Raw genomic sequence first — 24,435 nt, forward strand, 5'->3', positions numbered from 1 at the left:
GCAAGTGTGCTTGGGAGGTCAGGTCATCCTTAATTTCTTTTCTCTTGCAAAAATGTTACACTTGTTTCTTTTTGGGGTTAGCCTGACAGACGGAAGCAGATTACTCCTTGATTATTTATAAGGCATTAATTTTAGATGAATATTGCTGAAGTAACTGACATCATAAGTAGTTTTAGCAGCCAGCAGAAGAGCCTGTTTGCAGATTGGAATGTGACAGGCTTCACTTATGCAGTGTCCTAAGACACAGTCTGAAGGAAGAGACAAGGAGTGGAGGCACCTGTGCCAGCCAGGACTTTCTTTGTGCTTCTGTGCCACAGAACCCCCACTGCAGATGAGTGGAACTGTGGTGTCCAAGCTGTGAGTTCAGCCAGCTGCAAGGCACAACCAGTGCCAAAACAGCAGCAGTGGCAGCACCTGCCTGCCAGTGTTTTCAGCCAGGGTGGGGAAAGAACATCTGAGAGTTCTTACACTGCCCCAGAGTAATTTCTGTTGTAAAAGAGGGAAATAACAACCCTTGTACACACCTTGAGGTGCTTCCCTTCCTGCACTGGCAACCGTGCAGGTCTGTGAGGTGTTTGTGTTTCACATTGTTTCTTGGCTTACATTCATTGGGAATTAATGGTTCTGGGAAAGGTCTGTATGAAAAATCTGGTTACGGACCCAAAAAACCTTTTTTTTTTCCCCCCCTTACTTTGTGTCCTTTGCACATTCCAGACACTGGGTTTTGAAAGAGTTGGCTTATGCTACTGGTTTTCCTATTATGTTGTTTGCTCTTTTCAGAGGGATGCTGCTGAAAAGAAGATTATATAATCATGCAAATCAGATTGTATAATCCTGAGCAAACTGTCCAGAGGGGGGAGAGGAGGGGAAACCACACTGAGTGCAGCTTGGCTGGTTGGGGGGAGATCACAAACCAGGCCCTAATGGGGCTCCTGGAAAACCTGGAAGCTGCAGTCAGACTGGGAAATTTCTGTGAATATTTCTGGAGTTCACTGTCTCCATGCTGAGCTCTGCCAGCAGTGTGCATTGACAGTCCCCAGCAGAGCAGCAGGACAGAGCAGCACTCAGGAAAAGTGCAGATCAGTGAGGAGCTCACACTCCAGTGCCTGTGGGACAATGCTGCGCATAACAACAGGGGCAGTCACTGACAAACCTACACTAAATAATGCTTATTGATAAGTGCTTACTGCTTTGGGTCCACTAATCAAATTACTGCAAATTCATCCTAAAGCACAGCACAGGAAATGCTCTCTGTTGTACCCAGATCAGATGGCGTGGTTTGCTGTTAGATTGGTGTAATAGATGAATGTGTAAGGATTTCCATTTATTTCTCCTGCAGTCTGTTTCATGGCCATTCTTTGTTGTCCAAAGTTTAGGTCACTTTCAATAGGCAGGGCAGAAGGGGATAGGAGTAAACAAACAGAATAGTAGATGTGTGCACGAGGAGTGCATCCCTGGCCTGTGACAAAAATTGCATGTGGCAAGAGCAGTGCAAGCCTTTAGAAGTTTCTGAACTCTTACCCTTTCTTTTATTAAGTCTGATCCCTTGCCAGGCTTGACTGTTAGCAGCCAGGGTATTTAATCACCCTTTTATGAATGGGGGCTAATATTAGGCACAGTTTGAAACTATGAAATACCTAATTACTGTAGGCTGTAGATCAAACTGTTAGACAACAAACCAATGAGGTCAGCAGGCTTGTTCTGTTTTGCTTTCCAAAGTCATCAATTGAACTTTCCTCAATAGAGGATACCTAGTATCTGGAGATGTACTTCCCAGTGTCAAACTTCATTATTCTGTTGTGCCTGGATGGCAGAAGCTTGTTCCTGAAGTTAAGTCAAAGTGCAAGTTTTTCCCCAATACGTAGGCTCAGTTTCCCCAAATTCCTTTTCTCCTTTCAGAGGTTCTTCATGCTTTCAGCTCTGGTGAATTTTCTAAGATCAGTCTGAACAAGGAAATTTGGAGGCAGCAGTACCTGTAGCTCCTAGTAGTCCTCAAGACCAGCATTTAAACTTTGCAGTCTGGATGAGGTCTGCTTGCTGGAGTCTGATTCCTAGAGTAGCCCTTTCACTTTGTGTTGCTGCCTTATTTCTTTGCCGTTTTCACCAGCAGTCTGTTTCTGTTCCAGTCACTGGATAACTAAGGAGAAGAGCACTGCAGACTGCTGGATTTGCATTCCTTACCCCTTAGCCACAGGACTGGCCACATCACAGATGAGTTACCTGCCTGGAAATGTGCTGCAGGTTTGTTCAGTCATCCTTCTGGGAGGCTGACAGACTGAATTGCAGGGAGCAGGGCTGTCAGGAAGCTGCTGGGTGACTCGTCTTTCCTTAATGGGCAGAGATACAAATGGAACAAGATAAAAATTATAAAAAAGCAAAAGAAAAGTCATGTATGCAAGACAAATGGTTTTTACAAAGTGTGTGTTTTTAAGCTGAGGGAAGGTTAGAATCTGTATCCTATGATTACCAATACATCAGGAAAGCAGTAAGGAAGTTTTAAATGCTGCCAGGGCAGTAGAAGGTGAGATTTTCAAAAGCATTTTCTGCCTAGATCTGCACCTGTGTGTCTTGCTGTTCAGAGGTATTTGTATTTCTCTCGCTGCTTAGAGCCTGCATTGCAGCAGAGGCTTCTCTCTGTACTGCAAGCTGTCCTTTGCCTTGGGAGCCACAGCTGTGCCACATCCTGCACCAGCAGCCCCTGACAGGGGCAAGCTGTTTGTGGCATATTGAGGCACTCAGGTTGTGTCTGGGGGCTGCTGTGGAGTGGCTTTTTCCAGCTCCTCCCCATGGGCACAGTGTCTGTCCCTCCCAGAGGGGGCTGGGGCTGCCAAATGTGCTCAGGGGGGACGAGGTAAATCCTCAGAGGGGCCCTGGGGGCCACCTGTGCCCTGCCTGCTGTGCTCAGGGCTCAGAAAAGCAGCATTGCCCGTGTCTGCCTGGAGGGGCAGGGCTGCTGGTCCCTCAGCACCCCTGGGCAGCAGCACCAGGGGCTCTGTGCCCTTCTGCAGGGAGGTGTCAGCTCTGCAGGTCACTCCTCTGCCCGTGCTGCAGCAGGGAAATTGCACCTGGCAGCAAATCCTTTTCTCTGCCTTTCCCCTTCCATGGCTCAAAACCTTCTTTGTAAATTAAAAGAGTGTGTTCTCCATGAATACACCAAAGCAGGACAGCTTGTGGTAGTGTTATTAAAGTGTTTTGGGCCATTCCTCTAGAACACAGCAGCATATTTATTTTGTTAAGGGAACCAAATGGTTCTAGCTGAATTTGGCACAAGAACATGGCTGAAGTCCTAGTTCATCTCTCATGTAGATTTTACCATTAAACTCTGAACTTCTGAAAATTGAAAAATTCACATTATGAACACTAATAGGTGTGCTGCATTTGGTAGTGTTGCTATCTTATTGCAAAAGTTGCACACTTCCTTGGTGATATCTCCTGGGCAGCTCCTCACAGCACTGACTCCTTCTTCTTTCACAGCACAACAAACAAACTCCAGCCCTCTTCTCAACCATCCAACCCACTCCTTTAAAACACCCATCCTCACTGGGCACAGCTGTGCCCTATTAAGGGCAGGCCTGTCCTTAATCCTTGGTCATTAGTACAGCTGCAGCTCCTCAGGGGTGAGGCTGCCTTCTGCACTATCTCTGTGCTGCCACATTCCATCCCCTGCATTACAGCAGGTGAAACTTTCCTTAAAAGTCTCTTACTTTGTCTACAGTCATTCTGCATTAGTATTTGTTCAGTATTCCAATTTTTTTTTACAAACTAGGGTTCCTTGGTGTTGAGGGTAGGCAACACACAGCATGATGGAACCCCAGACTGGCCTGTGTTGGGAGAGACCTTACACATCACCTATTTCCACCCCCCTGCTTGGGCAGGGACACTTCTGCTGTCCCACATTGCTCTGAGCCCCATCCAGCCTGGCCCAGAACACTTCAGGGCTGGGGCAGCCACAGCTTCCCTGGGCACCCTGTGCCAGGGCCTCACCACTGGGAAATTTCTTCCCAATTTCCACCCCCTCTATCAGTTTGGAGCCATTCTCCCTTGTGTTGTAACTCCCTGCTGCTCCATCTTTCCTGCAGGCTCCCTCCAGGCACATTTGGGTCACTCCAAAGCCTTTTCCAGGCTGAACATCCCACTTCTGTCAGCCTTTCCTTGTGGGAGGGGTGCCCCGTGCCCACAGTGCCCTCTGTGTCCTGCCCTGGGCTCAGTGCTGTGCTGGGGCTGCAGGAGGAGCTGAGCAGGGCACAATTTGCTTTAACCCCTGTGCTGCTGTGCCCGTGGCTGCCCAGGAGCACAGCTCTTTGGGCTGCCATCCCTGCTGGTCCCCCTGCCATGGCAGCTGTGCTTTGTGCTCTGCTGGGAGGTGGGGAGGCAATTCAGGCACTGGGGATCAGTGTGTGCTCGGGAGGGATTGCTAAACAGCCCTGAAGGGATCTGGGAGCCCAGCAAGAATCCATTTCCTACGGTGGCTTTGAAAATGGGATCTGCAGCCCTGGCACCTCATCCTTGCTCCTTTCCACAGCTGTTTCATTTTCCCCATGTTTTGTTGTGAGGAAAGGAAAAAATTGTCAAAATTCTGTCACTCTCTGATGGTGGTGTTCATTTGGTGGCACAGTTTTCATGGGATGCACTCAAAGACACATGTGCTTAGCTTTTCCTGCCTCTAGTCCAGGCCACATCTGTGTGGCAGCCTGAGCTTCAGTTCTTGCTTTCACTTGCGGTGGGGAAAAAGAGAGTGAGCAGCATTTCCCAGCATGTCATGTCACACCAGGCTGTCATGTCCTGCACACTTGTTCTGCAGAATGTTGTTGTTACACAGGTGTGGGACTCCAACCAAACTGGCCCCTGCCCCAAAAACAGTGTTTTTATCCTGATTCTTACCCTGCTGTGTGGGCACGGGGAGATTGGTGCATAACCTGAGCTCAGAAAGTTAGAAGAGATTCTAGAAAAAAACATGGCCTACCCACTTAAAACTCAAAGTATTCTGGTTAGATTTAAGCATTTCTCAAGTCTGATTGCTTTTCTTTTCTTTTTCTTTTTTTTTTTTTTTTTTTTTTTTTTTTTTGCAAGAGTTCACTCAGATTACTTTATTTCACTTCCTATTAATTGCTCCTCTGAAGCAAGTCCTTCAGGGATGTAGGATAGGTAGATGCTTGCACAGCAAATGCTTCTTTCCTATCACACTGGGTGGCATTACAGGTTTGCTTTCACTAAGAGGTATTGTTCCCCATCAAGTGTGGAGAGAAATGACTACTAAAAACTGAGGAAATGTTCCATTTTTTTAAAAAAGCTGATTTGTCACTTTCCTCATTGACTATGAACTGAATAGACGTCTAACCCTTAAAATACTTTCTCCCCCTTTTCCTTTTTATTGCCTGGAATCTTAAGAGCTTTATCATTTGCAGTCATAAAATGAAAATATACACCAAACCCTCAAAGGGCAAGTATGAAATTAAATTATATTTGGGCAGCTGTAACCTTTTAAAACGATCAGATTCCAGTTAATGTATTTCTTCCTGTTCTGAATGCTGCCATGGTGTTTGATGGTGGGAAGCAGTCCAAAGGGCATTGGGAGATAATAAATTCACTGGAAATCTCACCCTGAGGCGAGCCTCCATACACCAAGGCTTCCATTTAGCAGGACTGACCTAAAAATCTTGTCACATCCAAAGGTCACTTAGGTTGGGGTTGGTGTGTCCCATCCATCTCTCCCTGGTGCAGAGAGTGACAGCTGAGCTCATAAACAGCCATCAGAATATGGCAGACAGGCAGGGGCAGAGGGAAGGATGATGCTCTGACAACTCCTTAGATTTCCTGGGCCAGTTTTCCTCCCAGTGAGAGCAGAGAGCATCCGTGGGTGCTGCTTTCACCGTGCCCAGGTGGCACTGGGTGTCAAGGGGGACAGCTGACCACGGGCTCTGGGCCAGGGGAGCCCCCCCAGGCCTGCAAATGCCACGGGATCCTGCTGGGACACCTTGGACACCCTGAGCACTTCCTGCCTGCTGCCAGCCTGGTCAGGCAAAGCAATTCCCAGCTCATGCCATGCCTCACTCGCAGGGAGGGCCAGGAGTCTAAAGAGCTGCCAGTGATGGCACTGGTAGGTGCCATCTGTGAGAACAATGGCTCTGAGGGAGCCATTTGACACTAATTATGAGCAATAATGAAAGGTAGGATATTTCCAATCTCAGGAGAAAATCTGTGATGTACATCCTCTAGGATGTTGCTTATCCTAAGCTCATTAAAATCAGTATAATCCTCTCAGACAATAAATTAAGGCAAAAGGCCCTTCAGGATGACTGTTGTCTTTCAGTCAAAGTTTCTGTTTCTGCAGTTGAAAGCTCCAGTGGACCCTCCCTGTGCTTGCAGTACATTAAATATTGAGGTCAGGGCTTGGAGTTGCATAACAGAAGTGTGTTTGAAGGACGAAGATCTAACTTGCCATAATTGGTCTTCCTTAATTGGGGATGAGCCCTGCAGCATATGTCCCTTGTATCCTGGTGGTGTGAATCTCCTTCTCAAAATTCCCTGGGAGGAGGATGAGAGAGACAGGCTGCCAGTCACTGCTGGGTGCAGGAGGCAAGGACTCCCTCTCCCACAGCCTGCCTTGATGGGGAAGAGAAATTGTTGTTCAGTCTCCTTCTGCAGTGTGGGAACACCCCACTGCTAAAAGAGAAATGGTACATGCACCGGTCTGGTTTTCTGGGAGACATTAAGTTGAAGGTAAAAATGAAAAGTAGATTATTAAATAAAATCTCTGTAACCTTGGCCATGCGAGAAAAACTATCAAATGAAATAGACAGATTCCAAAACTCACAGGATATTGACAAAGTTAGGTTTCTGACTCCTCCTGGAAATGTGCTGACGTCTCTCCATGAATTTCAGTAGATCAGATCCTTCTGAGGAGGGTTGTAAGTTGTATGTTCCTTTGCTTGTTAAAACTGAACGGAGTAGAGCCGTTATTTTCAGAAGTGTTTCACACATTCTTACAAACATACTATATTTGAGGCAAACACAGTAAAGAAGGGCAAGATTGGCCAGCTGTCAGTGTTTGTCTTCATTTTCCTTGGGTTCACACTCCACTTTATGTTAACATATATGTTCTCCACACAAAGCCAAAGTAATTTGCAAGCAACTTTGGGGGAGTTGAGTGCCCTTCCCCACATGTTCCATCCTGAAAGTGCAGCTCTGTGCCTTACCCGTTGGGTGACTTGGAGGAAGACAAAGCCACTCTCCATCTGACTTGTGTAACAAGAAAAAAGGAAATGTGTGTTTTTTGTATAGTTCACTTTCAATTCAGCTGCTGACACAAATTTTTTTTAGATTACATAGATGTGCTGGGCACAGACTAGCTACTTTTTTCCTTTTTTTTATTTTTTTTTTTTTTAATTCAGGATGGTGGGATGAGAATAACCTTTAGCCATGGATGCCTAACATGTATAAATCATCTGGCATAGCATTGCAAGTTCCATTCCAGTTTTTATAAAGCGAGATGAGGGTGATTAGCTCAGACTATTCCCACTTTATGTCCCTTTTCTACTCTGGCCCAGGTTCCTTTTCCGTTTTCCTAGGTAATTCCAGGTAGTAAGCAGGTAATGGTGGACCATAAAACAGAATATTTCTGGGGTGGCTGGTGGGGCAGGGAGCAGCAAGAGCAGCTGCCTCTGTAGCTCTGCAGCAGCTGGGATTTGGGAAAGTCACGGAGTAGGAGTCAGTGTGGACTTCCCCCTCGCTGTGTCAGTGGAGTTTTCCATTTCTGGGAAGTGTGGATATCCCGTTGTGCTGCTCTCAGGGCATTGCTTCCCTGTGTTTTCATAGCCATGCTCTTCCCATTGCATGCCTGATGGCTCTGGGCAGTTGTCAGTGATGCTGATGGTAACATTGTCAAACACTCGACAGAAATATAGATGGTGAGGGTGAGTACTGTGTTTCATGGCTGTGACTTTGGCAAGTGCATTTTTGCTGCTTTAGCCCTGCTTTTCCTGTGGTGAATGTGATCATCTGAGCAGAGGCCTGTCCTGTGCCACGGTGCGAGCTGGAGAAGTTGAGAGATGTTTTGCAGTTGCTGACTTTGGCAAAAACAAGGAGTATCCCTGTGTAATGGAGGACTGGACTGCTCCCTGCCTTATTCATGCCTCCCACGCTGGAGCCACGAGCCCTGGGCAGTGCTGGTGTTTGTCACAGAAAAGTTCCACTGGCAGGAGTGTCTCAGATGTCGACAATGGAAGGCAGGGCCCAGAGACCTTCCCTGTTCTGGGCTGTTCTGGATTCCTTGTCCCTGACAATTACCAAGGAAAGGACTGCGTGGAGGGCAGTACTGCTCTGTGGAGGGAAGCAAGGAGAATCCCTGCCTGACATCCCAGTGTGGAATAGGGATAAACTCACCAGCTGCTGAGGAGGCAGTGAGTGCTGTTCACCCTCCCTCTGCAGGGAGCAGCCATCCCGAGCAGCACCAGGGTCACTCACACAGGCTGAGCATCCCCTGAGCACCACCAGGGTCACTCACACAGGTTGAGCATCACCTCAGGAAGCAGATGTCAGAGCATTTGTGATGGGCTGCTGTGGGCATGGCTTGTGGAGCCAGGGCTGGGGGGGAGCAGCCGTCACTGGTGTTTTCTGGCACTGGAAATATCCAAGTTTTGAGGAGTCTCTGAACTCAGGAAGTGAAAGCAAGAGCATTCCATCTCTCTTAGACTGGTGGGCAGAATGGTGAAGGTGCAAAAGGAGCAGAAGCATGAGCTCCTCTGTGATACTCCATAATAATAATACAAGTAAATCTAGATATTGTCTGTGCTTTGCCAAAGTCACTCTTAGCCTTGGAAGGTGTGAGTAGTTTACCTGAAAAAAATAAATACTGAGTTCCAGACTAGATGAAACACAGAACTGTTAAAATAGCTTCTATTTCAGCAGCACCCCTAATTCACACCCACTCAGACACCTCCTCTTCCATTAACCCCATCCTCAGACCCAAGCAACTCAAGTGAAGCATGGCATTGGGAATGAGGTAATAAACAGAGATTTCTGGAGAATGTTATTACTTCATGATAGCAGCTCTTGTTGGTGTGACTGCAGTAAAAGCTTCTTGGTGTTTCCATTGCAAACTCCTTGGTGCTCCCACCCCTTCTTCTTTGTAGACAGCTACTCAGCCAGAAGCAATTTAAAATGTGCTTTTACATCAATTTTGACTCATTTTTTTTGGATTGAAAAGAGTTTCATGTTTTGATACTTCATTATAAAACATGAAAATTGCTGGGGTTTTTTCCTCCTAATCCAAATTTCCAGATGAACAATTTAAAGATATGGATTAGCTCTTTTTATAACCTAGCTGTATTGTTAACAATTGAAAAATGTCTCCTAAGATAATTTCAATATTTCATGGTTTTCGACAAGCAGATCCATCTTTCTGTTACAAAAAATTCCATACTGGAAATTGGTATGGAGGACAGTTTCCAAAAAGCACTCTTTTCACTCAGGAATGGTTTGGGGTTTTTTTCCCAGTTTACTCAGCATCTCAAAAACAGTTGTGAAACCCAATTTAATAAATAATCGGGGATGGATCAGATGTACTAATGGTTTATAGAGCTTGTTGGTAGTTAATCAGCATTGATGTAGTTACTGTGGAATAAGGATAAAATTCCCTTTGAATTTCAGTCATGTTGTTGTGCCTATAGCTCCTTAAGCCTCCAGTACAGGATGTGCCAAAGAGGAATTTTGGGGTGAGATCCAGCTTTTTGTGCATTTGCAGCGTGGCCTTGCACTGTGACTGGACCTTGCTGTCTGCAGTTTCTGGTGGTGGGAGTCAGAAACTGAATCCTGAGGGATTTCAGATGTTTGCAGAGACCATTTTGAGGGAACAAATTCTCTAAGAATTGAAGACTGAACTTCTGTGCATGTCCTGATGGAGCATGCAAAGTGTCACTTTTCCCATTACATCAGTGTAAGCATGGAAATAGTGAGATGAACCAGAAAACATCTTCTTATGTTATTTCCTGAGGAGTTTGCCAAAGCTTCACAGAGGTTTCAGGCTCTCTGGAGTTTTATGGGCTCCATTGGAGGGGGAGTTTTACAGACCACACCCATTTTATCATAAAATCAAAGAATAAAAAAATCGAACAGCTATTGTTTCTGCTAGTTCATTTTATTGAAGAGGGACTTTACTATAATGAAGCAAACTCCAAAATAATTACATTCATTGAGAGCTTTCTGCTGTCTCAGCAATTCTGTGTTCAAATAATGGCACTCCCATACTCTTAACATCTCCTCTTCACAGCTTGTCCCCTCCCAAGCTCAGGTATCCCAATTAAACAAACACACATTTGTGGTTTTAAGCAACCAAGTCACCCAGCTTCCAGCATGGGGCTGATTTGAAGTCAGGCACTCCCATGAGGTTCAGGTTGAGAACATCAGAATTCTGACCAGAGCAAAACTCAGCTGTTTTCTGGTTTGGAGCACAGCTTTTTTCTCTGACACAGTGAGGTTCAAAATATCCCAGTTCAAAACTGGGGCAATCTCTTTGCCAGGGATTGGAATTACAGTTTCCCACAGGTCTAGTGAGTCTGATGGACTTTTTCTGCCAGCCTGGTCTCCAGCAGTGCCCAGAACAGAAGAACTCTGTTCAGCAGAGGGGATTCCATGCAGGTTAAGGCCAGAGGGAAGTTGGGTGTGAGCTGGAGTTCTCCTTAGTCCTTGTGCAATATTCTGCTGCTGTGGAACAGCTGCTGCCCTGGAGTGACACCTCACCCTCACAGCAGCATCTCACAGGGTGAGCTGGGACTTGCTGGCTTTCTTCAGGACTTGGGGGAGGACACTTTAAAGCAATGAACATGAAAAAAAATATATGAGAGGTAAATTTAGTTGAATGTATTTGAAAATTTTCTGTGGCACAGAAACTCGTAAAGTGGAAAGGGTACACTGTAGGAGTGACATTCTTCTCCCCCAAAATAATAACTTTGCTCTACTTTCTCCACCTCCAAAAATAAAAATTAAATTAGATTAAATAACTTACACAGTTGAATAAAGATGCTGTGTCACATTCTATTAGTGTTTCTTGCTAAGGAAAATGGGGGACAGAAAAAAACCTCTTCAGAACTATTCTAGAAATCAGTTTGGTTTAGTTTAGCTCTCAAGACCATTTTCTTCTGCAGCTTGGTTGCATCCATCAGTGGCCTCTGCCTTTCAGTTATTCTTCTACCTGTACTTCCTCCTTTCTGGGCTCTTTCCAGGGAGCTTGGCACGATGGAATAGCTCAAACACAGTCCTTAGCTCCCTTCAAGGCACAAACATCATCTTCCTTCCTCTCTGCCAGGCTGGGAGAGAGCTGGGACTGAGCATTTGTCACTCTACCCCTGCACTTTGATCCAGAGCCTTTGACCACGCAGCACAGCTCAGGTCAAAGCGCAAATTACATTTCTCAGTGAGCTGAGTAGATGTCACTGAACTCCTGGATGTGTCAGATAAATGAGGAACAACGTTAATTTATCCCTCCAAGGACATGGGATACAACTGTAGGGTACTTAAGGTTCAAAAATGCTCTTAGTGTTACAAGGGAAACAGGCAGGAAAGAAAATGTTTCTCATTTGATTGTTTGATATCATACTTAACAGATAAAGATACAACTATAGGGGGGCAAAAAGTATCCAAGTGTGAGCTTTTACATCTGTTTCTTTTCCCCTCCAACAAACTAGTTTGGCATTGTTGCTTCTGGTAGGTGATTATCAACTCTTTAAAGAGAGACTTCAGTATTTTAGGACTCACTTCTTACCCAAGCTTTTCAAGAAAAGGTTTCTAGAGCAGGCTGAGTGCAGAATACCTATTTCACTACTTCATGCCTGAAGAAGAGGGACAAGTCACCAAGGAATCCTAGAATATGATCAATATCTTAAGAACCTGTTACCATATCAGCATTCAAGTCAGCAAATCCTTGTTCTCAAAATAAGAAATGCAGTTGACCTTAATCTTTCTACTACAAGCTCTACACTTAACTTCAGGAGACACAGAGTATTCAGATTTGGAGTAATTAATTCAGTATCAGTCCTAAAGCAGGCACAGATTTTCCCTGACTTAATTCCCTGTTGAATACAACAACTTAAAATGCAAACAGAAAATCTATAAATAAAAACTGGAGAAAGAGTTGCTTAAGGAAATGTGTGTAAAATAGTGAAATGCCTTAATTATAGCTCGGCAATCTGAAATATATAGAACCTTATTTACAGTAATTCTGCTGGCAGTGCTTGCTTGTTAACTACTCTGGTCACTTAATGGATAACAATGAATGATTTTGTACAGTACCAGTCAAGTAAAGCAATGCAATATGAAATAAGTGTTTTGTCAAATGGCCACTCACAGAATTTTGGTCTCTCAAATGAAAAATTATACTTGTTAAAGAGTATAAACAAGTATATACTTGTTAAAAGAGTCAGGTGCTCTGAGCTAGTTGCCAAAAATCTGGATATTTGTATAAAAGAACAAAGCTCCTGGGAAGCATACCTGTGGTAAACAAACAGGCAGTAGTGGGGGTTTTTCCTATGGAGTAAAATGTCTGGGCCACTTTAGTGACTTCAGGCTTGTAATTTGCCAGAGCTGTGCAGGGGCAGCAGTGTCCATGTGGAACCTTCCTTCAAGCACTTCATCTTCATTACAGAGCAGTCAGCTCTGTTCTGCATTACAGAGGAGCTGGTGATGAAGGCAAGGCACTTGACAGAAGAAATGCCCCTCCTGAAGCTGCCCGTGCCTGTTTGTCACTGCTCCACGTCACCTCTGCCCATTTCATTGTATCCTCTGTAAGGAATATGCTGTCAAAAGTGTCCTTACTCTAAAGACATTCTTGGGCCATTCTTTCTAACATAAGAAGGGCCATCGGCATAAAAACAATTAATAATGGTGGCAGCAAGAATGCATTATATTCTGGTGCTGCACAGCAAACTAAATGAATAAATTCCTGCCAGCTTATTTTTTTTAATATTTTAGAATATGTACAATATTAATTTCTTTCCTCGAAGGGGACACTTTAACTGCAGCATTTCATCCAACAGGCTTTTTCCATATCAAATTTCAAATTATCAAATTTCACATTATTCACATTATCAAATTTCCTCTCCAATTGCATTCCATGTAGTCACTCTATTTCAATTAGTGTCACATGGTGTGAACATGGTATGTATGAATATGTAGGCCACTTGGGCAGTTTTCCAGTTAAAATCTCTTTGCTTGTGAGGAGCAGACAATCTTAAATCCACAGTTTGCAATGATATTTTATCACAGAGACTAACAGATCTTGTTGGTCTCTGATGGGAAGTGTCTATTGATAAGTTCCTACAGTTACATCCTGTGGAAGGATTGTCTTCTTGTTCAGGCTGGGACAGAGGAGCCACGAGGTCTAGGCTCTAATCAGGAGTTTCCTTCAGTCTTCCTGTGTCCCCAGGAGCTGTCAGTTGTGTCGTGGGTGCTGCTTCTCACCTTGCTAATAGTTGAACAGAATTTATCCACTGCCAGAATTAAAGACTGCTTTCCAAGGAAAACTGCATTTCTTCACGTTTGAGGGTGTTACAGTTTGTGTCTTTCCTACAGAAGCTCCTACAAATGCAAACAGAGTTGTGCTTTAGTTAAAGTGTGTGTCCTACCCATCAAAAGCACACCAGTTTCTAAGAAAACTCCGAGCTACCATAAACTGCACATGCATGTTTGCCTTTATTACTGCAGTCAAAGCAAGCATTGTTCTGGCCTGTGGCTGCAGTGGGATTGTTCTCAGGAGTAGGGCTGCAGGCCTGGAACCCTGGAGATCAGCTACCAGAACCATATTTCGTGGAGACTTGTGGTCACTGATCTAAAAGTGATGTTTTTCTAGCATGAGAGAGATGGTGGTTGCTGAGGCCGTGTCTGTGTATAAATGAAGCCTTGTTCTCTTTGTGAATGCTTCACAGTTTTTCTAATGAGAACTTGTTTTCCTCAACCTTTCCTTCTGAGTCTCAGGGTTTTTTTAAGGCTAGAGAGACTATTATGTTGTCTAGTCTGACAGAACAAGATGTAAAATATTACTGAGCACAATAAATCTTGTTTAAAGTTCCCCTTCGTGGAACACATCTGATCTTGACTGAAACATCATGAGTCAGAATTTCTCTAGGTAGTTCCTCCACGTGTCACCGAGGCTCTCTCATTAGAAATAGTACATTAATTATCTCTTAACTAGCCCAGTCCCAGCTTTCTAACATTTATTACTGTTCCTTGATATGTGATTTACTTACCTGTCTTCTCTTTGGCTAAATGCAGAGGATGCCAGGATGGAGTTCCCAAAGGAAGTCAGCTGGCTTTTTGAGGCCATGGGGAGGAGCAGTGCAGCTTTTCTGTATTTAGCCTATTTGCTCTAGTCTCTGTGCGGTGCACATTTTGGGGTGAATTCCTGCAGTTTTCTGGTTTTTGTTGGTGAATAAAGGAAACTTTGGTGCAGACAAGGTCCTTGGCCACAGGGAGTCTGCACACCTCAGCACTGGGAGGGGGCAGTTCCTCGAGGGAATTGTTTGTGCTGAAGGCAGCTGTGAGGTGGAGCAGTAATAACTCCCAACTCTGTGGGACCAAAATAAAAAAAAAAAAAAAACCAAAATAAAATAAACCCCCAAATAAACCGAAATACCGTGAAGTGCACCTCAGGATCCTGAGCTCTGTTGTTATTATCTGAAATTACTCCAAAGTGAAAGCTAGCAAATTCACATTGCTTGGGCAAGTTTTTAAAGGAGCCTGCAGTCCTTGTGTTCAAATACTACCTTTGTTTTCTGAAAATCTCCCATTTGATGCAAGCAACGGGCACTGAGAAGCCTTTGCTGAAGTTTGAATGTAGACTTACCGTGTCCCTTGGAAATGTTTGACTAACAATCTTGGAAGGAAACTCAGACAAAAATAAAATCTGGCATTTCAAATATGTAAATAAAAAACTTTTTTTTTGGTAGAATATATAGCAGGCATTGCTACCAATCACTAATGAGTGCAGCTTTAATTCTAATTTCTGTAGCTTTTATCTTTGTTGCCAGTAATTTAAAAAACCTGTCTCACAGTAGGATGTACATCAAATGTTTGTTTTCAGTTAATTCTTTTTTCCTTTTCAACGGGAAAACCACCTGAGCAGATTCAAAATCAGGCAAAATTGCAAAATTCTTTTTGCCTTAATCTAAGTTTTCATGTCTTCTGTAAGCATAAATTTGAGGTAAAGAAAAATGAAATTCGTGTATTCTGAATGAGTCTCATTTTATACCATTTCTCCCTCCCACCCCTGATTATGCAAAAAAAAAAAAAATGAAACAAAAAAACAAAGAGCAAGGCCATTCATGTGTATATTTTTAATGATGGGTCTCGGAATGACAAAGAAATTGGAGTGGTGGATCAGTCAACAGTTCAGACACTCAGGCACAGTGGTTTGTAAATTCATCCTGTGGTGTCTTCACTGAAAAACCACTTTATCAGAAACAAATTTATTGCAGTAACTGATTCACTTCTCACTACCACCTGTCTCTCTCTGTGGTTTTTTTTTTATGAACAGCTCTTAATCTCCACTGTTCACTAATAAAAATATTTTAATAAGAGATAATACTGTAATCCAAATGCCTATAGGTGCTTGAATCAACTATTTCTGCCTGTGTAATTGCCAGCACTTTGTTCAACCCTTTTGAAAATCACTATTAAATCTCATTCTCATTTTGTGTATTAATAGAACAAGAATTCATTTTTAGTGTACCCTCGGAGCAGTAATGAGCATTGTTAACGTGTACAACAATGCCCAGGGGGAAGTTTTCAAAGCTGGCCTGACCTCAGGGTTTGCTGGTGATGTGCTACAGAGTCATCCAGCCAAGAGCTCTCAGAACTGGTCCATGCAGAGACTTCAGCTGAATATTTCTGCTCAATATATTGGAAGAATTATAAATGGTTTAGGTGGTGACCTAGGGACAAAGGGGTTTTCTTGTTTAATGCCTTAAGAATAGCGGGGCAGCATTAAAAAATTAACGATACCTCCTGCTCATTTTAAAGTTTATCACATTGTGCTTTTGTTCTGATGATTTTGCTTCCTTGCAGATTTTCATAAGAGGTTAATGAGAAAAGATTAACAAAACATGCAATACTGCACATGGGCAGGGGAGAGGAACCATAATCATTCTGTTATAAACAAACAATAGATGTTACTTTTTAATTGCTTTTTCAGAAGCCCAATTCTGCCTTCCTTAAGAAGTACTGTATATTTTTTTTAATTCAGAATATTATCCTTATTATGTATAGCAAAAATAAACCTGCCCAAAGCTGTAGTGCTCCACTGATTGCAAGTGGATGCCTTGGCCACAATAAAGCAGTCAGGACCTTGCAGATAAAAAGTCCTTATATCCCACACAGTAATGAAACCAAGACCTCAAAAAGTGCAAGGAAAACAGGGTTATTCTGTATCATTCCTGTAATACACCGGGTTTGAGCCTCTTAATTTTTACCCTGTGCAAGGTGTAAGGACTTTACCCTGTGTGGGATATTAGGGACTTTTTATCTATAGGGCTTTGACTGCTTTGTTGTGGCCAAGGCATTCATTGGCAATCAGTGGAGCACTACAGCTTTGGGCAGGTTTATTTTTCCTACACATAATAAATAAGGGTAATATTGTGAATTTAAAAAAAAAATATAGTACTTCTTCAGGAAGGCAGAATTGGGCTTCTGACAAAGCAATTAAAAAGTAGCATCTATTGTTTGTTTATAGCAAAATGATTATGTTTCATCTCCCCTGCCCATGTGCAATATTGCATGGTTTTAGGTGTATTTTAGATGATAGTTGAATATTTATTTCTGCAGAGATTTATTGATCAGAAATCTGATGCCATTAGAGAAGCAGGGGAGGAATGTTCTTTTGTTGGAGTTCACGTTGTCTGTTAAGTGAATGCACAAATTATTGTTTAGCACAGATTATTGTCATTTAGCCATCTTGTTGCACAGCACTTGATCACATCATTGCCTTTCCTTGGGCATAAGCTGGAGATGTCCTGAAACATTAAAATATTAATAGACAAGTTCAACAATGCAAAAGCTCAAAAATAGTGAAACTTTAAGAAACGTGGTGCATGTTGTGTATTTCTTTCCATTTTTCGAAATAGGAGCAATCTTACTGGTTAAATAGGTTTCAGACCCTTGCAATTTCATAAACACATGCTTTTCCTTTGAGAGCTGGGCCTGATACTGCTTTTTCTGTAGAATAGTTGGTTTGTGTTGCAGACAGAGACTTTTAAGAGAGAACTCTAACAAGGGACCTTTTATAAAATTTTATTGAATGTTTGGTTTTAATTCTCAAAATAAATCAAATTGAGGTGAGATGTTGAATCTGATAACAGGAGGACAGAAGGTTTTAAAAAGCATGAATGAAGGCTTTATAGATTTTGTTTCACCCCTCCTTCCAGGTTACTCCACACCACACTGTTTCATTCTGTTCAGGTATGTCCATCCCTGAAGTGAGAGTAAAGCATACATTTGAAATTTCCTATATTCCACTTTTTCTCCTGAAAATAAGGCTTTCTTCTGGGCTGTTGCATGGAAGAATTCCTCCCCAGTGCTTATTTGGTGTTTGCATGCACTGTCAGGAAGGTGGCTGGTGGCAGAGCTGTGAGGAGGAGCTCCCAGCCATTCCAACCCCAGCCATCGCTCACAGGCCACTGGAGGGTGTGAGGTGTGCAGATCCCTGGGCATGGTGCTCTGAGTGAATTCCATGTCATTTAGTTCTTGTGATTCCATCTTTGGATTAAGATTCATTTGGGAAAGTCCTTCCCCCCCTCCAAATTTCTCTAAAGCTCCTGCCTTGTATGGCCGGTCAGGAATCCCCAGCTGTCCAACCTGGCTGTTACTTTTACCCTGTTTTATGTGGACTGGACACATACTCTGATATCTAATCTATAGACTAGCAGCAAGCTTGAACCTTTCCTGCCTAATGGCCATTTCACTTTCTTTTGTCTTTTCCCCATAGTTGCCTGAATTTGTTTTGTCAGTTTTTCACCAGGGAGCAGAAGAAAAGGCAAAGCTTTCTCTGGATCTGCTCTGTCTCCCCCAGAGGGGAAGGCAAAAAGAGAGCAGACAGGGCAGGAGAGGGAGACTAGGCAGAATGGGATGGATTATTGGTTGTATTATTTATTATTATTGAATTGGTTATTGTGTTATGGAAAAATAAGGATCAAGCAGTAATCCAAGTAGAGAAAAGAAATAAAAAGGATGCAAAACTGAAAATAATAGGGAGTCAGAAAAGAATAGAGTGAAACAGAAATAAGTAAGAACTTGGTGTGTGATTACACTTGAAAGAGCAGTGGAAGAGCAGTACTTTAGCTGTGTGGAAGTAGCTCTATGTTTCTACCTGCTCTCCCTTGTCACAGGGCAGCTCAGGAGCTCTGCAGGTGCTGCCCAGCACTGAGCACTCAGCCCTGGGCTGGCTCCTGGGAAAGGGGCTGGGGCTGGGCAGGGAAATTTTGTTAGTCCATTCCTGCTCTCCTAGGCAGCTGGCTTGGGAATTCCTCCCTGTTCACAAAGCAGCAGCAATTGTTGCTTCTCCTGCCCACTACGTTTATTTTCTCTTTCTTTTTATGTTTTATTAGGAGGTGAGGGGAGCTTCCAGGCACTTCTAGTTTGCCTGATTTCTAACTGCTTTTGACCTCTGCCCCTTAAATTCTTACTGTAGTGCTTAGCTTTAAACAGTGATTATAAGTATTCACATGCTAAGAAATACATATTTAAACTGCCTTACTGATTTAGTTTTGAAGAGAAAAACATTTCCACTCTGTGTCTGCATTGCATCCATCACAGAAAGGCTTCTTAGAATTAACTGAGGATTCTAATAGTTAATGGACAGCACTTTACCATTAATATGTGCATATTTATATTGACTCCAGTGGTTCCCTACAACTCAGCTGAGAGTGGACTCCTGCAGTAATTGTAAATAAAATTTTGGCATTCCCTGACCCAGACACCTTACAGCCTGGGGGAAAACAGGGGAAATACAGCAAGTAAAATAAAAAAAAAACATGAAGTGTTAGCACAGAGACACCATCATATCCAGCAGCTTCAAGGGGCTGGTGCACATTACTGGTGGGAATGCTGTTATGGCTGTGTCATCTCAGGAAAGGAGGGATGGTCCAGTAGCTGAGGCAAGCCATGGGGATCAGATTCTGTGGCTGTTCTGGGTCCCTGGACACACAGGGAGGCTGGGACACTTCTCGTGGTGACGTCTCTCCTTCATCCCTGGAGGAATGAGTCACAAAAGTGAAGATGACAATTCACGTCTTGAAACACACATGTGCTAAATAAAAAATGCCCATTGGAAGGAAAACGTCTCATCTCCCGTAGGAGAAGTTTTGGGAAGATGATTGATTGATTGATTGATTGATTGGTGGTTTCTCTGGTGTCTCCCTGCCCACGCCAATGTTTCTGTCTCTGTTTTGTTGTTTCCCCAGCAGTTGTATGCTGCCCAGCTTGCTGCCATGCAGGTGTCTCCGGGAGGGAAGATCCCTGGCATTGCCCAGGGGAGCCTTGGTGCTGCCGTGTCCCCCACCAGCATCCACACAGACAAGAGCACAACCAGCCCTCCTCCCAAAAGCAAGGTACTGTACCTGGGCCCGGGCTGCAGGGGCTTTGTTCCAGGCTTTTGTTCCCCCTGGAATGGGAGGACGTTGTTAAAACATCCAGGAAGAATTCAGCTGAGGAATTCCTGAGGAATGCAGGGACAAAGCAGTCCTGTGTGGTTGACAGGAAGAGCTGGGTGAAAAATGTGTCCTTCCTTTTTGTTAGTGCCCTCCAGCATGCTGTCCATGTCCTTTATCAGGTCAGGAGGGATCCCTTGAATTGACAGTGGTGTCTTGTTTTTACCCTAACAGTAAAGCAGCACAGATTAAAAATAACCAGACAAATAAATAATACCATTGTCAGCCCAGTGAGACACATGTTCAGGGAATGAGACATGGCTTGAAAGCAGGAGCTGCTGTGCTGATGAATCAAGCTCTAGGTTGTCTCTTCTCTTTCTCCTTACTGTAGAGTTTCTGACTTCCTGTGGCTTTTACTTGGCTTGACCTATTCTCTTAGAGCAAGAAATCACAAATCTGTGCAATAATTGATTGTAGATTTTTGTGTTTTCTAAAAAAGTGTTTGTTTACCCAGTTTGTGCATTTTACAAGAGGAGGAGTCTTGTGTGTGGCTGGCAGCTTGTAGATCTCCTGCACTCAAAGTCTCAGGGTTGAATTTGCTTCTCCTGTGCAGCAGGAGAGTTTCTCTGGAGATCTAAGGGCACAGCATGTATTTTGTGGCAATTGCAGGATTCCAAGGCCTGCCATGTCTGCTGGTAACACCGAAGATAACCATTTTTAACTGGCAGCTGTCAAGATCAGCTCTGTTCTCCCCTTTGTTTTATTGCTTTTTCGTATTTTCAGGTGTCCCAGTGCCTTTGGCTTGCAGCTCCGTAGGAGACAAACAGAACTTATTTTGCAGAGTGGGGGGAAAAAATAAGCTAAAAAAGTGGGCCCAAAGGAAAGGAAGGGGGCTCCAAAAGGCTGTGAAATTGTGCAGAGTAAGTCCCGTGCTGCATGCTGTTTTCAATCTGCTGTGTGCCAGCTGGAGGCTCGCAGAGAGCGCGAGGGAAGGGAAGGGATAATGCTGAGAAATGATAGAGTGGCTGTGACCTCCAAGCTCAGCCTGGAAATCCAAGACATTGATTTCACTTAGCATTCCTGCTGAGAGACCCAGCGCAGTTCAGCTGGAATAAAAGAACAAGGCTCTGTTCCAATGGTAATGGTGTATGACAGACATGTCCCTCTGTCTGTCCCCAGCACCAGCGAGCTGGGAGCTGCACACAGGGCACCTGACCTGCCTGGGCTGCTGGGCCACTGCTGCTCTGAGCTCTGAACCCAGCCTGGAAGCACAGTTATTTATAATGCTAAACGGTAAAGAAACCTTTACAGAGCCCACAGTAATTAGAATAAAGCTTACACAATAGTGCAGTGGCCTGGCTCAGAAAACACATTGGCAAATCCATCATAATGGCAGAAACTGAAGCTTATGTGTTGGAACTAAACACCTTCCTTGGTGTCTGTGTGGACCTTTCTCTGCTTTTTCAAAGCTTGTTTGTGTTCAACAGCTCCAAAAGTTTATTTTCTTTGCTGATATTTTTTGTATGTAATTTTTTCTAACTGTCGTCAGGGAATACGTCTTGAGTTTCACAGACTTTTTAATTTATTTTTTTTTAAATCCCCATAAGCAATTTTGTTCCTGAAGTTAGTTTGTGGTGATCTTTCTCACTCTTACTGTACATCAGACCTCCACAGATGAACAGTTAATGCCTTAGAATAGCTTTCAGTAGATGCTGTTTACTGAATCTCTGTTTCCAGCCCACAGTTTACACTGGCACAGCTTTGGTAATACCCTCGAGTGTTTGGAGACAAGGAGACAGCCTTACCTGAGAGCATGTCAAGCTACTGGCAAACATCTAGGTCACTTCAGAAAAGCTGTGGCTTTCTCTTCTCTTGTGTAGTGTTAAAGTCAGTGTGCTGCTCTTTGCAAGGATTCTTCAAAGTCAGCCTCAGCAGCAGATGGAACAACTGTTGGCTCTAGAAATGCTGAGAAGCATCAGGGGGAGTTTGCCAAGGATCATCCTTTAAATCTAGTAAGACTTGAAAACATCCCTGAAACTCCTCTAAGACCTTGGCGAGTCCTTTTTGGCAGGGCCTTTATCAGTGGCCTCAGCAGTGTTTGATGCTGGCCGGGCTGGGCTGGCCTGTCCTGCCCTGGAAGAGCCCGTTCCCTTCCCGGGCTCTGCCTCTCGGGAGCCCTGGAGTGGGGCTGCACACATTCTGTCAGGCTTTGGTTGGGAACCCGAGCTGGTGCCGTGCCTTCTTCCAAGAAGAGATCCCTGCCAGAAAAGCTGATTTAAGGAGCAGAGCTGGTGGAGGCTGTCCAAAAGAGAAGCGTGTGTCTTGCGGAAATGGATTTCAGCGCGGCTCCTTCCGAGCAGCTCAGAAACAGCCGGTATGCTAATCAGACCCTCACAGCCACCCAGCCCTCCACAGCCGCTCCAAAGGCAGCCATCCCTGCACCCTGCCAAGCTCTGCTGGCTTTCCAGGCTCTGGCTGAAGCGCATTCTGCCTTTGATGGTGTCAGTGCCTGCGTGCTGCCCTGCCGGCTGCTGGAGCCGCCTGTGGGCAGAGGGCAGGCAGAGGTGCAGGTAGGCACTGGGCAGAACAGCTGCCCAGCCCCTCCTGTGGCTCATTTCAAGCCTCTTGTACAGGATAAAATACAGCAGCGTTGTAGACACTGTGTTTGTGTGAGCTGTGACCTCTGCCATGCTGCCACCTATAGCTCCAGCCTTCCCTGCCTTCAGGTGCTGTGCACCCTGCCTGAGGACAGCAGCTTCAGCCCCACTTGGAAATGGTCAGGGCCCTGTTCATTCCTGCCTTTGTGTCTTGGTTTTCATGTGGCATGGATAAATACAGCACCTAGTGCCTGCATGCTGCAGTGTTCTGGCCCTTTCAAGTGCAGTGAGTCTGGAGTGAGTTTTCAGCTTGTAAATGTAGCTAAACGTTCCCCCTATTAAATGGAGCACAGTGTATTGTCTGTAGCATCTGCTGTAAAACAGAAGCAGTTCAGTGTGAAATGTGACAGGAGAGAATTCCTGGCCACTTTTCTTTTAACCTTGCTGTGGCCTCAGCCCTAACCCTACTCACAGTCGTGTCTCCATCAATGACAAGAGCACACAGATTGTCCAAATCAATTTTTTTTTGTTCCATTCAAATGCTTCTGGCAGTGATGCTCCACAGTAGCACCTGGGAGTTGTGACAAGGAAAGGAAATGTGTTTCAGACAAGCCAGAAGCAGCACTAAGCAGCTGGATATACACAGTCAGTTTCTCCTCAGCTGCAGTATTCAGAGAAATATCGATCTGAGTCTTTAACTGAAGAGGGTGCTTTAGTTTCACATTATCTGATCACCAAAGTGAACACTGCTGATGGGATTTTCTTGGTGTCACCTAGGGGAAGCAATTAAATGGCCTTTGAAAGTTTTAGTGCTTGGGCAGATTGGCCTTGGGATGGCCAGAGTCTCTCCAGAAGAACTTCTTCCATTTCTGAGGAGTCTGCTGGTGGTGCTGCAGCTGCCAGCAGCACCAGCTGTGCCTTGTGTCCTGGCTCTGCAGTGGGAAGGACAGAAAGGGGTGCTTGCTCCATCTTCATCCAGGGAAGGGCAGGGAGCTGCACAGCCACTCTTGGCTTTCTCACTAACTCCATGTGGGACCAGGGGAAAAATAAAGAGTAAGAGCCTTTGGGAATGGGCATTTTAATTCAGACACACCACGGGCTATGCTACCAGGAAAGGTGAGTGAGCTGTGGGGAGCTGGTTGTGCATTTTCCTGTCCCAGGCAAACTGATGATGGGACTACCTGGTTTTGGTAGGAAAGCTTTCTTTATAAAAATATAGTGGAAAAAAGAAAAGGAAGGCATCTGAAGGAAAGAGGAAAAAGGCCCTGAAAGAGTAAAAAGGCCCATAAAACTCATCTGTATGATATCTCTGATTCTAATTCAGGCAAACTGTTGACTTGAAGTTCATTTTCAATGACCACCCTAAGCAGCCCTGTTAGGTTGGGTACATTTGTCTCCCCTTCTCTCATCTCTCCCTTTCATATGGTGGTGCAGAATGTGGAATTCTGTCCTGGGGAGATCTTGGGGAAAGCATTAGTCCCCATTACGTGCACAGCTGCATTGCTCACTTGCCACATGGCTGTGAGTGTGGAGAAGCCTGGCTGAAAAGGGGGCACACACACTCCTTGTACCCTCAGAGCTGCTATTTTTGAACATGATAATGGACAGCATCCAATATAAATTAATGAAATGGCTGTGTGCAGGTGATCAGAGGGCATGATTGTGTTGGAGGCGGACAGATTCCTATCCCTGAAGAGCAGACAAGAGGAACCTGTCTGGAGCTAACCCCATCTCAGCACATGTTAGACCCCATGTACTGCTGGCAGTCCTTGTCCTATTTGTGGCTGGAGGGCTCAGCAGCTGCCAAGTGCCTGGCCAAGGAAAGGAAGGCATCCCTGTTTTCAGTAGAGCAATGAGGAATTTTAGAAGGACAGCATTTCTCTTTAAAGTGATGCAAGACACATCATCCCTGATAAAACACTGGGCTATATTTACAGAACTTTATCTCCAACGTTTGCAAGCTCTTCTATTTTTGAGAGTTTCCAGGCTGGACACAATTCTTCATATGCCACTGATTTAAAAAAAAATCCTTGCTAAATTAATCTATTAATCTTTTCAGCACCGGAATAACAATTAGCACTAGAATATTATACATCAGTACATCCAAAACATTTTTCAGTGATTGCATTTCCCAATCCCCTTGCCAGAGCATCAAACAGGTCAGAAATAGCTATAAGATAATCAAGGGAAAGTTTACAGTACAGATGCAG

The 24,435-nt window shown here is 44.3% G+C and overlaps 1 protein-coding gene and 1 long non-coding RNA gene across 11 annotated transcripts in view; one reads left to right on the forward strand and one right to left on the reverse strand.

Moving 5' to 3' along the window:
- The window catches only part of SOX5 (SRY-box transcription factor 5), a 276,165-nt gene that overhangs the window by 201,715 nt on the left and 50,015 nt on the right, over positions 1-24,435 (forward strand). For 9 of the 10 annotated variants that reach the window (XM_064421478.1, XM_064421482.1, XM_064421473.1 and 6 more), the window contains one exon: positions 19,443-19,589. In XM_064421478.1, coding sequence (XP_064277548.1) covers positions 19,443-19,589 — 147 coding nt within the window. The remainder of the gene's footprint in view (positions 1-19,442; positions 19,590-24,435) is intronic. The other variant, XM_064421474.1, reaches the window with a different exon arrangement.
- Positions 18,480-21,939, reverse strand: LOC135301172 (uncharacterized). Its single transcript, XR_010362913.1, has 3 exons — positions 21,434-21,939; positions 19,599-19,722; positions 18,480-19,230 (listed from the first exon to the last, which is right to left on the reverse strand). It is a non-coding gene; the product is annotated as an uncharacterized LOC135301172 (long non-coding RNA).

Source organism: Passer domesticus, chromosome 5 (genome assembly GCF_036417665.1).
Source record: "Passer domesticus isolate bPasDom1 chromosome 5, bPasDom1.hap1, whole genome shotgun sequence".
Classification (NCBI taxonomy): Eukaryota; Metazoa; Chordata; class Aves; order Passeriformes; family Passeridae; genus Passer; species Passer domesticus.